Genomic DNA, 17,760 nt, shown 5'->3' on the forward strand with positions numbered 1-17,760 from the left:
CCACTCTTTATCTATGCCTAAATCCAAACGTAGATTCCATGAGCAGGGCTTCTAAGAAGTCCACGACTGTGGAACTCTCTTCCGTTCGCCTGTTTCCCACCTGACTACAACTTGAACGTCTTCAAATCCAACATAAACCAAGACACTATCAAATCTCAAATACTAATGATTACTACAATACTATCTCATTGATTACTGTACACGCAATAACCCTTATCCCTGAGTTGCCTCCGGGCCTTGATAAGTGGTAACTCCCATGTAAAAAAAAAAAAAAAAAACTTCTTTAAAATAAATCGGAAAAATAAAAACCAAAAAAAAAAAAATGAAAAAAAAAAAAAAAAAAAAATGACCGTGTTCGGAAAAACAAAAACAAAAAGTGAAAAGCGAAAAAAAAAAAATGGTATAAATAACCTTGTTTCAATATTAAAAGTTTAAAAATCAAAAAAAATATATATATATGATAACATTGCCCGGGTGTTTGGAGGTGTGTGTAGGGGTGGGTGGGTTAAAGAATAAGCAAAGTAATAACCCTGCTTAGATTTCTTTTAAAAAATCGGAAAACCCAAAACAAAACAAAAAAAAAAAAAAAAAAAAAAAAAAGCAAACGAACGTAAAAATTTTTTATAATAAATCGAAAAAATAACCCCCCCCTCAAGAAAAAAGGAAAAAAAAAAAAAGGAAAAGAAAAAAAATGAACATGTTCAGAAAAACAAAAAAAACACAGCAAAAAGCGAAAAAAAATGGTATATAAGTAATCTTGTTTCAATATTAAATGTTTAAAAATCGATAAAAAAATATATATCTGATAACTCGGATTGAACCTGCAATCTTAAGATAACGACGCAGTCACTTTATCCATTGTGCTATGGACGCATGGGCAAATGTAGGTCGGTTTTTATAATATTTAAACGAATTCAAGGTACGACTTTTGCGCCTGTTAACACATGCGTAGAAGCCATCTTGTCATGAAGGAACGATTTTTTCCACCCCTCCTCGTAGAAAAGGGTCGGGTTGAGGGCGAAGGAATGAATGTTTTTGGTCAATTTTTCGATATTTGTCATCAGAAGGTTTGAGATTGAAAAGGATACAAATCTGGCAAAAATCCGTGGCCTCTGTCGAAAGTTTTTGTGAAACATACAAACACACACACACATTTTCGCTTTATATATATATATATATATATATATATATATATATATATACCTATTTTAATAGAACTACCTTGAAATCTGTGATTATCCAAAGCCGTTTATCATCCATGTGTATTGCTAATGTATGTAGTTGGTTGGTTGTTTTTGTTTAACGGCATATCAACCCTTTTCGGGTTATTTAATGCCGAATCCAAAGATTTTGAAGAAAATTTTTTTTTAATAGAATATATTTGTTTTCACGTCGGTTTCTATTTAACCCATAGTTGGGACCCTAACAGGTACTACCACACCGGGTCAGAGTGGATCTGGGAGCAATGGTAATTAAAGGGTGGCTCCACACTCCCCAAAGCCCACAAGCTGGGGCCTCACCACTGGATATAGTTTAATGTCATATCCAGGACCCCCATTGAGGGTGAGTGAGTGAGTGTATTTGTTTAACGGCATTTCAACCTCTAAGAGTCATTTAATGCCAAAAAAGTTTTGTTGGTATAATAGATTTTCAGTTTCTTGTAAAAATTTTTTAAGTTTCTTGAAAAAGTTTATCTTTTGAAGCAAGATGTTTTAGGTTTTCTGAAAAATTGTTTTAGTTGTAAGAGATTTGTTTTTCTAAACTGAATTTTACTTGTTTGCTTTATAGGAGTTTGAATACATTTGTTTCTTTTAAATAGTTTATGATTTGTTGGGGTTCCACTTCCTGGAACACTTTTCTAATGTTTGTTGTTTTAAAATATTTCTTCTGAGTGTGTTTGTGTTTTCTACATTCTGTCAGTAGATGTTTAATTGTTAGTTGTTGGTTGCAGAGTGTGCAATTTGGTGTTTCCTCCGCTTTGATTAGGTAGGAATGAGTTAATTTTGTATGTCCGATTCTTATTCGGTTTAGTACAATTTCTTCTCTTCCTTTAAAAATTTTTTGTTTTTCGTTTTTAATTATTGGTTGATGTTCATGCAATTTGTTTGCAGTGCATTTGTTCCATTCCTCTTGCCACATGTTTTCTATATATTCGTTGATTTTTCTTTTTAGGTCTGTGTGTGGTATTTTAATTTTTTCCATTTGGTGGTTTGTGGCTTCTTTAGCCAGTTTGTCTGCTTTTTCATTTCCTGGAATGCCGACATGACTTGGTATCCAGGCTATTATAATTTTTTTATTGTTTTTTTCGGTTATTTCATTGTATTCTTGTATAATTTCTGTGATAAAAGGATGTTTAGATTTTACTTCAAGGGCCATGATACAGGATAGCGAGTCTGTATATATTATGGCTTTTTGTTCGTTGATGTCTTTGATGTGTTTGAGAGGGGACTTTTACCCTCTGCAGGGGGGGGGGGTCAGTCGGTGTATTCTAATGCCCCACCGACAGGGCCGGCTAATAAGTAATGCCAGTAGTGTACAATAAAATTAACGATAGAGCAGAGACAGAGAAAGTAAGGAAGCAAATAGGTTCTCGGAATAGTTTACAAAGGAGATGACTTACCATCCAGAATACGAGTACAATCCCGAGTAGAATGATAATGCTATGTGTCCTATGTCTACGTTTGTTTTTTCAAACGGCTGTTTCAGGTTCTCGCTTTTACCTAAAAAGACAAGAAAACTTTTTTCAGTCAATAAGAGCTTTCATGTAACAAAAAGCAATAGCAAAATCTTAAATTGGGAGATTAACATTAAACCTGATTGAGAAGTCCCCTCGCTTGACAACTGTTACGCCAAGAAAAAGAAAGAGTAATGAATTTCATGATAATCTTACAATAATGACTACATCTTCTATCATTATATGTGATCAGTTTTTTTTTAAAATAGTCAACCATATAGGAGCCTATTCGTGACCAGAAATTAAAAGACGTTTCAATTATACCAGTCATCATAGGAGCAACTGGGCTTATGAAAAAGAACTTTAAAAAGTACATAGCAAGCATACCCGGTGAACCAAGTGCAAGTGAAATACAAACGATTGCACTGAAAGGGACGGCTAGAATCCTGAAAAGATCTCTTGGTTGGACTCACTAAAATAGGGGTAAATGTCAGACATCTGGTTGGATGTCCCATCCCCTAGAAGAAAAAGTTTAAGAAAAATGAAAAAAAAAAGAGAGAAACCAGACACACACACACATTCAGCTTTATATTATAGACATATATATATATATATATATATGATGATGATTGCAACGTCTTGTGAGACGAGTGCCACTCCCTCAGACATTTAAAATCCATGAGCCCAAATGCCTGAGGGAGTATCTATACAAATATGATGTTACAGAGTCTTAGCTTTGTACGACAGCTAAGTCTCTCTCTCGGTTCAAAACGTTGAGATCCAGCAACAAGCAAGAGCAAGATAGCCAGTAACAAATTACCAGCTTAATGCGGGTAATGGTCTTCCGCTTTATGGTTTTTTAAATCAGAGATTTGCTTCTCCTAGAAAGGTTGCCTTCACCACGGCTTACGGGAGCCCTCTCCACCCCAATACACTTATACACACACTGTATATATATATATATATATATATATATATATATACACATGCATCCGTGCTTTTTGGACCCGCACCCCCACCCTCGGGGAAGCTGATCTAAATTTTTTTTTACCTATATTAAAGTGCCAGCAAGGCAGCCAGTGATAGGAAGTAGGCATTTGCCTTGTCATAAATAATTTACCTGCTAATGGGCAAATTATTTACTGCTTGCAAATCAAATTTGCCTGCCATTTCACAATGACACCTCAAACTTTACTTACCTGCAGGGGAATTTTGTTTCTTTTCATTCAGTTTCGTTCAAAACATTTACCAATTTATTTTCATTTTTTTTTTTTTTTTGTATGCATACGAATATGAAATTTTTCCTTTTTTTTTTTTTTTTTTTTTTTCATTTTTCGTTCTGTTTCGTACATCATTAAATATTTTGTTACAACCAGAATGTAGCAAAAGTACAAAGGCTTAACAAAAAATTATGAAACACAAAATGTTATAATTAGGACAAACTAAAAATTGCATTTATAAGGTTAATTTAACAAAGTAATTATATAAAAAAACTTCATAAATCAATCAAAACATTTAAACTTCACATTATAAGAACATTCAGTGAACATTAAATCGTAATTTTTAGGTTGCCCTAATTATAATAAAAATATGAATGAAATAAAACTACCCCCAAAAAAAATGAAAGTTTTTTTTTTTCTGGTTTACAAGTAATGGGGAAAGCGGTGGCTGGTTACTTTGAATGCATCTAAAAATCAAGCTCCTATCTTTACTTCATCACGGCTCTGATCCTCATCTGGCGTCAACTGAAATGAATGGCTCTCATCTTTGGGAGGCTCCATATTTTGACAAGCTTCTGGGCTTGACCTTTACTCCTGATCTGAAATGGAACACGTACATCAAATCCATTGCTAAGGTTGATGGAAAAATGGTAGGATCCTTCTACAGCTCTAGTAGATATCTCACTTCTGATGCTATTTTCTACCGATATAAAAGCCAGGTATGTCTAATGATGGAGTACTGTTACCACATCTGGGAAGGAGCTGCTGGACGAGTTCAAAATAGATTTCATAGCTTAGTGGGGGGATGCCCTTTTCCCTTCCCTACAAACTCTTTTCCACAGAAGAGACATTGCGAGCCTATATCTGCTTTATCATTATTTTCATGGCAAGTGCTCGTCTAAGCTTCAATCTATGGTCCCCTCCTCTCGCCAAACTTTCATAAAAAACACCTTACTAACCAAAACCACTATCCATAATTTCCCCCACTCTTTGTCTATGCCAAAACCGTAGATTCTATGAACAAAGTTTCTTTCTTAGAACTGCACGCCTGTGGAACTCTTTTCCGTTTGCCTGCTTTCCAGCTGACTACAATTTGATCGTCTTCAAGTCCAACGTAAACAAGTTCTTGATGAACCATCCCCCAAGTAATCCAATTTATAAAACTTCCACTACTTACAATTACTACACTATAATCCCATTGACTACTGTACAACCATTAACTCTTATCCTCGAGTGGCCTCCTGGCCTTGATAAGTGGTGACTCCTATGTAAAAAATTTTAAAAAAATTTTTAAAATGCTCCCAACAGAAGACACAAGATGCCGTTCAGTTGTACTCCGAGTGTGTGTGAGATATTATGGCAGAAAATAACTCTAAATGATAACATCCACATCTTAGCTATCTATTGAGGCATCACTGTCATTTGGTTGACATCAGCACATTTTGAGTTTGCTAAAGCTCTCCTGATTTGCTCCTCCATCCATCCAAAGTGGCACTAACCCTAGACAGCTTTAGCCGACTTCCTCCAAAGGAAGAAGTTTCATGGGAGTATCAAACTCACAAGTGGTCCCCAGTTGCATGGATATCCTCATTAGGGGAGACGAGGATGTTAGGTTTTTGCAGCTCTCGCAGGGAAGTGTCAATGTCCACCTACATACAGCGCCTGGTATTCCCAAATTGGTCACCGATCTGGTACTGACCAGGCTCAGCATTGCTTAACTTCTGTGATCTAACGAGAACTGGTGTGTCCACATGATTATGTTGAATATGATCTGCTCCTAGTGTAACGTTACACACCACATGTAACAAAGTACATCACAAGGAACAGAAGACAAGTAATAACTCTACTCTTTTTTTTGTGTGTGTGTATTGTAACAGCATTTATTTCTTGCGTGATTTCTCGTTACGGCCATGATATCACCCACGTCTAACGCGATCTCTCTCCTTTTTATAGTTTTTTTCTTTTTTCTTCTCATTATGTCATTTTGTACACGGCACAGTATTTGCATTCGCTTTGTTACACGAGCTGTAAACTATTGTCAACTGTCACAAACCAACCCTAACTACTAAATTTATTGACTCTAGATCAGATGTCCTAAATGGCCTGTTTTTGTCTCAGAGATAAGCAGAGATAAGCAGAAATAACCCACCCTTTCGGCCACTCACATTACCAATCGTCTTTTGTGTGCCTTTGTGTATCAATTCTCTTTTTGCATTGATTAATCGCTTTTTTAACATCCACACATCCTGTTGATCTAAAATCCACTCCTGTCTTAGTCACTGCCACACTTAAATATTTTTACTCATTTCTTATACTTTCACTCTGCTAATAAATCATTTCCTCCCATTTTTGAGGATCTTGGCTGTGGGAGAGGGTTCCATAATGTCACACAGCATTTATTTTGCAAAAGTAAATGGTCTTTTTTCCATCAGCCATTAACCATCTGATTAGTGCAGCTCCGAGCTCACTGGAAACAAGATTGGTTTGGTCAAGTTTGAAAACCTCTGTGTTTGAAAATGTTAAGGACGTCAAGCAGTTCAAGTATTTCAGGTGAACCTTTACAGCTACAGCATAAGATAAAAAATGAAATTGCAATCCGTATCAAATGTGTAGATTAGAGAAACTCAATGAACATAGAATAAAGATATATTTTTTTTTTCATAGGTATCAACACATTATCAAGGCCAAGAGGCCACTCAAGGATAAGGGTTAAAGAGTGTACAGTAGAAATTGGACAATATAATAATCATTAGTAATGAAAATTTGTTAAATTTGATAACTTATATGGAACGGCTCATCAAGAACTTATTTACTTTAGACTTGAAGACAACCATATTGTACTCAGCCGGAAAGCAGGAAAACGGAAGACAATTCCATAGGCGTGCTGTTCTAATAAAAAAGCTTTGTTCATGGAATCTACGTTTAGGTTTAGACACAGATAAAGAGTGAGGGGAATTATTGATAGTGTTTACAGCTAGACGAGTGTTTCTTGTGAAAGTTTTGCGAGGGGGGACCATAGATTGAAGCTCAGTCGAACACTTTCCATGAAAATAACGATACATCAGAGACAAACTCTCAACATCTCTTCTGTGAGATAGAGGTTGCAAGGAAGAGAAAAGGACATCTCCTACGAGGCTACGAAGTCTATTTTGAACTCTATCAAGGCAGGACAAGTCCTTTCTAGCAGCTCCTGCCCAGATGTGGCAACAGTATTCCATCCTTGGACGTACCTGGCTCTTATATAGATAGAGAATTGCATCAGCAGTGAGATATCTACTGGATCAATAGAAAGATCCCACCATTTTTCCAGCGGCCTTGGCAACAGATTTGATATAAGAAATAACAATTCTCGGAATGCATTATTCTCTCATTCATTGCAGCATAATCATACTTTTGACTTCAAAACAAGCAAAAATAGGTTATTTACGGCCTTTGAAGTGTTGCCATAAATGGTAGCATCGTCAGCATAAATGTCTACGAATGGTCAAAGGATGTGATTCGAGAGAGCATTAATGTAGATCAGGAAGAGAATTGAGCCCAGGAGAGATCCCCGAGAAACACCAGCATTAATACTGTTGGCTTCTGATTTCTGCCCATCAACCACTACTCTTATGAACGTATCAAAGAGAAATTATTTAATAATTAAAGACATTTCATTCAATACTGTAGCTGCAAATTTTATGGAGTAGACCTTTATGCCATACCCTATCAAAAGCCTTTGATATGTCAAGAGCAATTGCCCTTTCAAAGAAAGTCTCGTTCGATAAATTCGCCAACTCTTTGAGATGTACCTGTAAACAGATTTACTGTAAATCTAGCAAAGTGGAAATCATTTTGCATGTCACTGAGCGGTTACTTTTGCTGAGGTGGTTGGATACATCTCTATTCAACACAGATTCCAGCAACTTACTGATTGGTCTGTATTTCAAATAAACCCCGACAGAGATTCTTGAATCAGCGTTTATCGCAAATTCAAGCACAATTAAACAATGTGGAGGTTTCTATAATGTATCGACATTAATTAATAAGTAAATTCCTAGACAAAGGTTTACTCTCTCACCATAGAAAACACCTCTTATAATAACAAATGCATAAAATCAGTCAATAAATTACAGAACAAAAATACACTTATTTCAGTTACACATCCATATGCATCATATCTTTTCAAATCTATTAACGGCTATATGACGTTATTTAAAAAAAAAAAAAAAAAGAAAACGTTACTTTCATTCACAACACAATCCCCCCCCCTTTTTTGAATTTCTAACACCTTTTGCATTTCTGAAGTGGAACAAGATCATACATTTCAGTTCATAAAAAATATATTTTCAGATATTTGTACTGGTGTTTTGTTGTGTTAATTTCATTCATCCAAAGTAAGTCTCACAATAAAGACGAAACGTTGAACACATAACTTGGTTTGTTTCTTTCTATCTCTCTCCATATATATATATATATATATATATATATATATATATATATATATATATATACACACACAGAGGAGGAATGAATGCTTTTCACATTTTAAAGTTAAAGGTTGATGATTGTTAAGATAACAACAGAGCTGTGCAGGAAAGTCTCACAAAGAAACAGAGGAAAGAAATTCAACTCAAACTTTTCTTTAAATTTAAATAAAAGGTATTTATTCATGGTACTTTCCAAACTATGGCTGCATCTTGGTTTTAAAGTCTCTTTGTTTACCATGTGGTTAAAAAAACTCTGCCGTGTCACACCCATGCTTTTTCTACTCTCACATCTGCTCAAGTCCAGCCGCCACCACACTGGTTTTCATAATCTCTGCTTTTCTTTCCATTGCTATGTCTGTAGCTCACCCCACAGCATACGGTTGTCCAACCATTTTTTGTTCAAAGTTCGGATTGCACCTTGCTTTAAAAGATCCTTTCACACTAATACATGATTCCAAGTCATTCTTTCTTTTTCTCTCTTCTTTTTCCTTTCCCTTCTCTTCTGCTGTGACGTGACTGTGCACCGATTGCATATGTGCCAGCAGCTGTTACATTTATTTATATATTCAAATAAGTAAATGATCTTTTATTATTTCTGACATTAATAAATAATCTCCCTGATAAAATTGTGCCCGTGAAAGGTACATTTATGATCTGAGGGGTATGCAATAAGTAATGTCCCTGATCCACTTCCAGTTGTCTGATCTACCTGAAATTTTGCAGGTGCAATAATTTATATCTCTACGGGTTATGTGGCAAATTACAGTTCTGAACTAATTGCGGTTTCTGTTTTACAGGTGTTTGAACTGAGTCAGGTGTGAAATGGAGCCTGTTGAATGTCGAGCAGTGACCCGGTTTTTGTATTTGAAAGGACGCACACCACAGGAGACTTTTGATGAAATGAAAGAAACTTATGGTGATAATTCCCCATTATATGACCTTGTAAAACGCTGGCATCGTGAATTCAAACATGGCCAGAAGTCTGTGGAAACAGCTCCCAGACCTGGTCGTCCCCCCCCCCCTTCTGCCATTGATGAGACACCTGTCCGTCAAGTTGAGGCTGCCATTTTGGAAGATCGGCATATTACTATTCACCAAATAGCCGAAGATGTCAATATTAATACAGGGTCTGTGGAAACTATCATTCATGACCACTTGCATATGCATAAGGTGTCTGCCAGATGGATTCCCAGGTTGCTCACACTCACAGAAGCGAGAACGCATCGAGTGCTTGAGGATTAATTTGGAGATGTGCCAAGAAGATGAGTCAAAGTTTTTCAAAAGACTGATTACACAAGATGAAACCTGGGTCCATCACTATGATTCCAAAGCCCAGTCAATACAGTGGAAGCACTTGGACTCACCACCTCCAAAGAAGGCAAGGGTGCAGCCCTCCACTGGCAAGGTCATGCTCACAATCTTCTGGGACCAGGACGGAGTAGTGATGACAGATTTCCTGGCAAAGGGTACCACAATTACAGGAGCCAATTATGCTTCACTTTTGAGGAAATTAAGGGAAGCTATCAAAATCAAGAGTTGGGGCAAGATCAGCAAATGTATCCTTCTGCAGAACAACGCTCCGGTCCACAATTCGCATGTCACCAGATCAGAAGCACGGGCGTGTGGTTATGAAATCCGCTCCCATCCTCCCTACTCTACTGACCTTGCACCTTCTGACTTTCACCTCTTTCCAGCCATGAAGTTGTTTTTGAAAGGAAAGTGTTTCCCAGATGATGCAGCCTTGATTTCTGAAGTCACGTCGTGGTTGGAGGACCAACCTGGGGTGTTCTACAAAAACGGTCTCCAGAGCTGCATCAAACGATGGGAGAAATGCATAACTCTGGGTGATTCCTATGTAGGGAAAGACTAATAACTGTGCCAAGTTTCGTTGCTCTACTGCTATGGGAAGTAGGTCAGGGGCATTACTTATTGCACGCCCCTCATCTATAATAGATATGTGGGAAAATTTAGTAACTATGAATAAAAGAACCGGTGATTTAAGGGTTTGTGGGAGGAGTAAAAGTAAAGGAAATATATTTGCTTCTACCTACGTTCGGACTACGTTGGACATGTTGTTACTAAAAACAAAACTAACCATGTTTGGAATGCCTTGCTGACTGATACAGATTTAAAGAATTTTCTGATAAAATGTCGATGGGGAATTGCAACTACGTGAATCTTTGTCCAAATAAGAAAAAACAGATTAATTTCTTCACCAGATTTTCCCATATTTATGAACTGGCAATTGTCTGATACGTCCTGGCCAGGAAGGCCAGATGGATACCTTTGCTTCGATTAGTTTCGTTTTATTTATACGAGAAAGACAAACACTCGAAACAGCAGAACTTTTTAAAACTCGATTAAAATAAAGATAGAGACGATGTCTGTCTGCAAATCTGAGATATTACGATCTAGAAAATATAAGGACACTTCTTCCAGAATCTAACCGCCGCGAGAAGCTCAACAAAAAAAGCCTTCTGTTGACATGCGCGCACCCATTTTGCCTTTTATATAATAGACATGGGGGGGGGAGAATATTTATCTTTATTTTATTGGTACATAAGTGGTGCAAAACTTCTGTTCACGGATTTGGTTTTTTTTTGTTTTTTTTTTAACTTTTCATAAATTATTTAAAGTTTTTTTTTATTGAAATTGTCATTGTAGAATGGTCACTTCTGGGATCTTTATATTGAAGTGGTCAGTTAAGAAAAAATATTGCTTCACAAAATTGGCATTTGGTTAAACGATGTTGAACCTGGTCAGTATGAAATAGGTGATTAATTGGGAATACCAGGTGCTATATATGGGAACGCTCTCTGCTTACCCTGGCAGTATTTCCATAAAGTATGCATTAACTTTACAGCAATATCAAGAACATAACAGTCATGAGACTGCATACCTCTGCCTGAAAACGCAAGTTGAAATTCAACCAAGAGTCATATAAGCTGCTAGACTTCATTGTCTACAACATGAACCAAGCAGTGAGTTTATACACTCAACACTACTAATGATGCAGATAGATATCCCAAAGTAGCATCATTTCCAAGTTAGACTATAACTGATATTTTTGCCAAGTTTGGTGACGATTGGTCAAGTGATATGGATGCTAGACAGTAGACAAACACAGTTACAAATTAAATGGAATACATAACCTTGGCAAAGGTAAAAAAAAAAAAAAAAAAACATGGAAAATTTTTCAACTCACCTGAAATTAAAATATATAATCCCGTAAAAATGATGATGAGGAGAGCAAAGATTTTTGTGGCGGTAAACACGCTTTGCACGCTGGCAGCCCATTTCACGTTGGAACAGTTCACAAACACAATAAATACTGGAAAAACAATTAAGAAAAGAAAAGAAAGACATTAGTAAAAGATTAAGAAAAACTGTACGCCGTTCAACATTACCCAACTAAATTCTGACTTTTCAGGTAAGCAGACAAAAAAGTTTTGGGCTGAAATTGCTTCTTACCCACAAATGTGTTCTTATTGTACGACTTATCTATCAATCACTCTGAGTTAAAATATGCTAGCGCAAAGGAATTAGATTAATTATCTAACTGCTAAATTATAAATAAACAAAAATGAATAAAAAGTGAGTAAGATAGAAAAAAAAAAAACGGAGGGAGAGAAAGGGAGAGAAATCAGGAAAGGGAGGAAAAGCAGGAAAAGGGGAAAAAAGGGGAAAAAAGAGGAAAAAGAGAATCGGAAAAAGAAGGGAAGGAGAAAAAGAAGGGAAGGAGAAAAAGAAGGGAAGGAGAAAAAGAAGGGAAGGAGAAAAAGAAGGGAAGGAGAAAAAGAAGGGAAGGAGAAAAAGAAGGGAAGGAGAAAAAGAAGGGAAGGAGAAAAAGAAGGGACGGAGAAAAAGAAGGGACGGAGAAAAAGAAGGGACGGAGAAAAAGAAGGGATGGAGAAAAAGAAGGGATGGAGAAAAAGAAGGGAAGGAGAAAACGTAGAGATGGAGAAAAACAAGGGAAGGAGAAAAACAAGGGATGGAGAAAACGTAGAGATGGAGAAAACGCAGAGAAGGAAAAAGAAGAAAAGGAGAGAAGGGGAGAGAAGAGAAGAGGGGCAAGAGAAGGGGAAAGGGGAGAGAAGGGAGACAAGGAGAAAAGGGAGACAAGGAGAAAAGGGAGACAAGGAGAAAAGGGAGACAAGGAGAAAAGGGAGACAAGGAGAAAAGGGAGACAAGGGGAAAAGGGAGACAAGGGGAAAAGGGAGACAAGGGGAAAAGGGAGACAAGGGGAAAAGGGAGACAAGAGGAAAAGGGAGACAAGGGGAAAAAAGAGGAAAGAGAGAGAGAAGAGGGGAAAAGAAAGAAGGGAAGATGGAGAAAGGGCAAGTAGTATGCATTTCTTTTTTGATGATAAACACTTCCTTGTTAAAAAACATGATTAGGAACCAATGTCAAAGTTAAGAAATCATATATGTACAAAATTAAGTTAAACTCAAAAATATATAAATTATAAATTTCAAACAAGTAAAATATTTGGTTATTTTCGTTTTATTGCATTGTGATTAGGCTTTCAAACATATCTGATACGTATTATATGCATGTATATATATATTTCGACAGAGGTGACGGATTTCCATGAGATCGGTATCATTTAAAGCTCGACCCTTTGGCCGACAAATATGGAAAATTGGCCAAAAACATTTCCTTCACCCTAAACTGGGCTGTTTTGTACAAGGAGTTTTTTGTGTCGCCATTTTTGAAAGTCATCATCACCGTTGGATTCACTCCGCTTAATTTCCACTTCCGGTCGGACAATGGAAACATCGGCAAAGATGTCACCTTTTTTTTTTTTCCTCCTTCGCGTTATGGGTTTGAGCCTGCCTGCCTACTTCCATTTTTTTTCTCTCTCTCTATCAAAACTGCCTACTGTTTGATCCCTCTCGCTCACTACTCCCCCAGGTTCCTTACTCGACTCAGGCAACGCCGGGGAACTCAACGACTCAACCACTTCTTTTTTTTTTAACACCTCTCTTTACCCCCCCCCCTCCCGGGGTTCCTTACTACACCTCCACACTCGGGCAATGCCCGGTACCCTTGCTAGTCTATAATATAAATCTCAAACGTATGCATGTTTGTATGTCTCGCTAAAACTTTCGACACACCCGATGAACACTGACAAAAACTGATGTTGTTTGAAAGCCCAGTCACTCAGCTGACAAATATCCAAAAAAATTGACTCAAAACATTAATTCTTTCACCGTCAACTGGGCCGTTTTTTTACAAGGAGGGGCCACTTTTTTTGTCGACATTTTTGCATAGTCATCATACGCCTTGCAATGAATAAGCTTAATTTGAACGGCGACGACGTTGTATGTCACGGTGGGTGCGCCGACTAAACTGTTCACTTTTTTTTCACTTCCTTTTCCACTTAGCATTACAGGTTCGAGCCTACCTGCCTACTTATTTAAAAAAAATTTTTTTTTGCGGCTCGCATGTGTACTTACTGCTATTTACATTTTTTTTTTATTTGAAACATTTTTTAGGGCTCTGTTCATCAATTCCCTTACAGTAAAACCTCCACACCGGGCAATGCAGGGTATCCCTTCTAGTAAAATATAGATTAATAAGATGCTGAACCAAAAGATAAAAATCTACTTTTAATGATTCATACTATAAAATAATTAAACACAAATCATTTTATTGATAACAGGTGGTGGTCCTCTTGTTAACAATAGTATTAATGTGTAAATTAGCATAATAGAATTGATGGGGTTCCAACTATGGGCTCATGTATGAAGGTGATACCCCCCTCTGTAATTTATTTTTTTTTTGTCTTTTTTAAATTTTTTTCAGCGGATTATTATTAAATAGTCACTAATCTACTAGATTATCAAAAAAAAAAAAAAAAAAAAAAAATACAAAATAAAATTCAATATTTAACATTTTTAAGGAGTGCTCCGTTTGTAATACAACGTTCTTGTAAATCAATCCCCCATTTTGGAAGCATCAACTCGTTTTTTTTTTTTCTACAGGAGTCACCACTTATCAAAGCTCGGAGGCCACTCGAGGATAAGTATTATAGAGTGTACAGTAGTCAATGGGATAATATTGTAGCAATCGTTAGTAATGGCAACTTGGTAGATTATCTGTGCCTAAATCAAAACCAAAGAGTGGGGAAAATTATTGACTGGTTTCAGCCAGATGGATGTTTTTTGTGAAAGACTGGCAAGGGGGTACCAGACATTGGAGCTCAGACGAGTATTTGCCATGGAAATAACAATAAAACAAAGACTCACAACATCTCTTCTGTGGGAAAGAGGTTGCAGGGAAAAGAAAAGGGCATCCCCCATTAAGCTACGAAGTCTATTTTGAAGTCTGTCAAGGCAGGATTAGCTGCTTCTAGCATTTCAGCTAAATTTTGCAAATTTAGCCTTTTTTGAAGGCCAAACAGCTTTAAAAAAAAGGCTGAATTCGCGAAATTTAGCCAAAAAAGTTATTGGTTCCAAAATGAGGAATCAACTTGCTAGAATGTTATATTAGAAAGGGAACACCCTTTAAAAATGTAAAATATTGATTTTTTTTTTTTTGTATTTTTTGGATAATCTAGCAAATTAGTGATCATTCAATAATCCGCTGAAACAAATCAAAAAAAACAAAAAAACATGAAAATAAAAAAAATTAGAGAGGGTGGGGGCACCGCTTCTATACGTGCGCCCAGCTATGAATTCCATAGTCTGCAGCATTATCTATTTGGCCACTAACACTCACTTTGTTTCAAAACCTATACAAGTAAAATGCCACTCTCCTGGGTATCTTTTTTATTAATAGCCGTGCGCGATTCTTTAAAGTTCATTCTGTCACTCCCCCACCCCACCCCACCCATTCCCATCTCCAATAAAATTCACCTGGTAAAAAAAAAAAAACAAGAAAAGTGCATTATTGCACCTGGTTAGTATACGCTAGGCGAAAGAACATTTAATGCCAGGTGTACAGGTTACCATGGGCATCACCTAAGTTTTATCGATCAAAAAGTCTTTGGGGATTTTTGTTATCTCTCTCTGCTCATAAGTTGCGCAGAGATTGAAAAATACCAGAAAGGTGGACATCAAAGAATAATCTGCACATCGTACACCTATGCGGATGCAGGTGCTGACTCATTTCATTTTCTTGGGAAGAGAGGTGGGGATCATTGGGGGAGAGGGGAAGGCATGGGTCATTGAAGGAGGGAAAGAAACTGATTAGTAAACTATTTTTAAACAGGATTTGGTAGAAGTTCCCATAAATTTGCAATTGTATTTTTGCCTGCAATGACGTGTGGGCATAGTGGCTAAAGTGCTTGGTTAAATCCCGTTGTAGAATTACATCCTTCTGGAGTTTGCAGGTTCACTCCTTAATGCAGACAAAATACTATTGCGAATTACTTGGGACTTCTACCTAGTCATGGCTGACGAAACAAGAGCATGCTACCCCCGTGAATATAATAAAAGGCTCCATTCGAAATTCTATGCATATCCCAAAGTTTGACAGCAAGGTTCCTGACAAAATACACCTGAAGAAGATCGGAGGTTACATCAACCAAAATGCTGTGCAAATAAAACTCAAAAACAGTAGTCTGAAATAATATGAATACTTAACTGCGACTGATGATTCCTATATTTTTCCCTCGATTTCGATACAATTACCGATTTTGTACTGCTCGCCTGTGAAACTCTTCTGATTGCCTTCTTTCCAGCTGACTACAATCTGATTGTTTTCAAGTCCAATGTAAACAAGTTCTTGATGAACCGCCCCCCTAAGTAATCTAATTTAAAAAATTCCCACTACTTATGTTTACTACGCTATAATCACATTGACTAATGTATACTCAGTAACCCTTATCCTCGAGTGGCCTCTGAACCTTGATAAGTGGTGATTCCTGTGTAAAAAAAACTTCCCAATTCCGATACAATTACTGATTCCAATTCTTTATAAATCTCTAAATATATCATTATACAATTGTTATTTCCCCCCCCCCCCCGTTACATGTTAAATGTGTAGATATTTTCTCAAACGTAAAAATACACCTGCGAGGGATGATCTATAGATTTAAGCTTTACTAGTAGTTCAAAATCAATAAATATTCATTATTCCATTATTACTACTACCAAAATATATATATATATATATATATATATATATGCCGTTCCCCATTTGGGGACCCCAAACTGGTAAAAGGGAAAATTATTCCCAACTCGAATTTACATAAAAATGGCACTTACATATAAATAATCAAATTCCTTCAAAAAGTATCGCGAACTAAAACAAAAAATAACATCTATATATACAATAATTTCCACAGCCAAATAACGCCACAGCTCACAAGAGCCATGACAATCAACGAACCGGGAGTCCAAGACTAGAGTTTATCCCTCATCAGTTAGACACATCCGAACTCAAGATTTGAAACCAGAGCACTCTGCCAACTCCCTAAAATATATAGTGAATAAATAAATAAAAAACTATCTTCCAAAATTCATGATGTTAACCATCTTATAATTTATTCCTTTAATTCAGATTTAATTATAAGATGGTCAACATCATGAATTTTGGAATATAGTTTTTTTGTCATTTATTCATTATATTGCTCTGTAATTACATTGAGCTTAAATAAGGATTGGTATATAAGAAAAAAAAATTATATATATATATATATATATATTATACACACACCACTTTCTTTTTAGCAGTTTTATGTTCGAAATCTCGGCATATTGATCAGAATTTAACAACTGAAAGTTTGTTAGAAAGCTAATGACTTGAATTGTGTAATTAGCTATGTGACATTTGCTTTTACAGTCATGTATTATTGTTTAAATAAATAGGGGGATCACTTTTCTATATTTATTTAACATAAAATGAGCACCCATTTTATGACCATCTTGGTTATAAAATGGGTGTTTATTTTATGTTAAATTAATATAGAAAAGTGATCCCCCACTTTTTTAGACTATAATTTATTCATATCATTGAAATTACTCATTTCCAGGAATTTTAACTGTTGTTTTTGTTTTCAGCACCCTTAAAAACCTATCCGAGTGGTAATTTTAAAGGATTTTTTTGGGGGGGGGGGGGAGATACTGCACCTTTACCAATATTTCAATCAGTCATTTGTTTTCCTAGTTTTGCATATGAATTACTAAATATCTGATATTTCCCTAAAACCTTGATCTGAAATAACAGCAAGGAGAGACTTGATTCCAAATATTTCTCATATGGTTTATCTCCCCTCTTTGGTTTTCATACGTAAAGTAAATTTCAGTGTATAAAGATTTTGATACAGGAAATATTCATAATCGTACTCTATTTCCAAAAGAGTGGATATATAACGTATGAGAGATATATAGAATCAATTCTCCCTTTGCTGTTATTTCAGATCATTTGAGCAGCAAGTATTAGTGACTAG

General features: G+C 36.3%; 1 protein-coding gene and 1 long non-coding RNA gene across 2 annotated transcripts in view; one reads left to right on the plus strand and one right to left on the minus strand.

Annotated features, from left to right (window-relative positions):
• Positions 1–17,760, minus strand: part of LOC145254638 (large neutral amino acids transporter small subunit 2-like) — a 314,875-nt gene that overhangs the window by 76,559 nt on the left and 220,556 nt on the right. Inside the window, exons 4-5 of the mRNA XM_080113258.1 lie at positions 11,569–11,694; positions 2,621–2,720 (exon numbers count right to left, since the gene is read on the minus strand). Of these exons, the coding sequence (XP_079969384.1) occupies positions 2,621–2,720; positions 11,569–11,694 (226 nt within the window). The remainder of the gene's footprint in view (positions 1–2,620; positions 2,721–11,568; positions 11,695–17,760) is intronic.
• Positions 1–17,760, plus strand: part of LOC145254640 (uncharacterized) — a 215,573-nt gene that overhangs the window by 42,187 nt on the left and 155,626 nt on the right. The gene's annotated exons all lie outside the window — the stretch shown is intronic.

This window comes from Euprymna scolopes, chromosome 30 (assembly GCF_053919585.1).
Source record: "Euprymna scolopes isolate OS-2025 chromosome 30, ASM5391958v1, whole genome shotgun sequence".
Lineage (NCBI taxonomy): Eukaryota > Metazoa > Mollusca > Cephalopoda > Sepiida > Sepiolidae > Euprymna > Euprymna scolopes.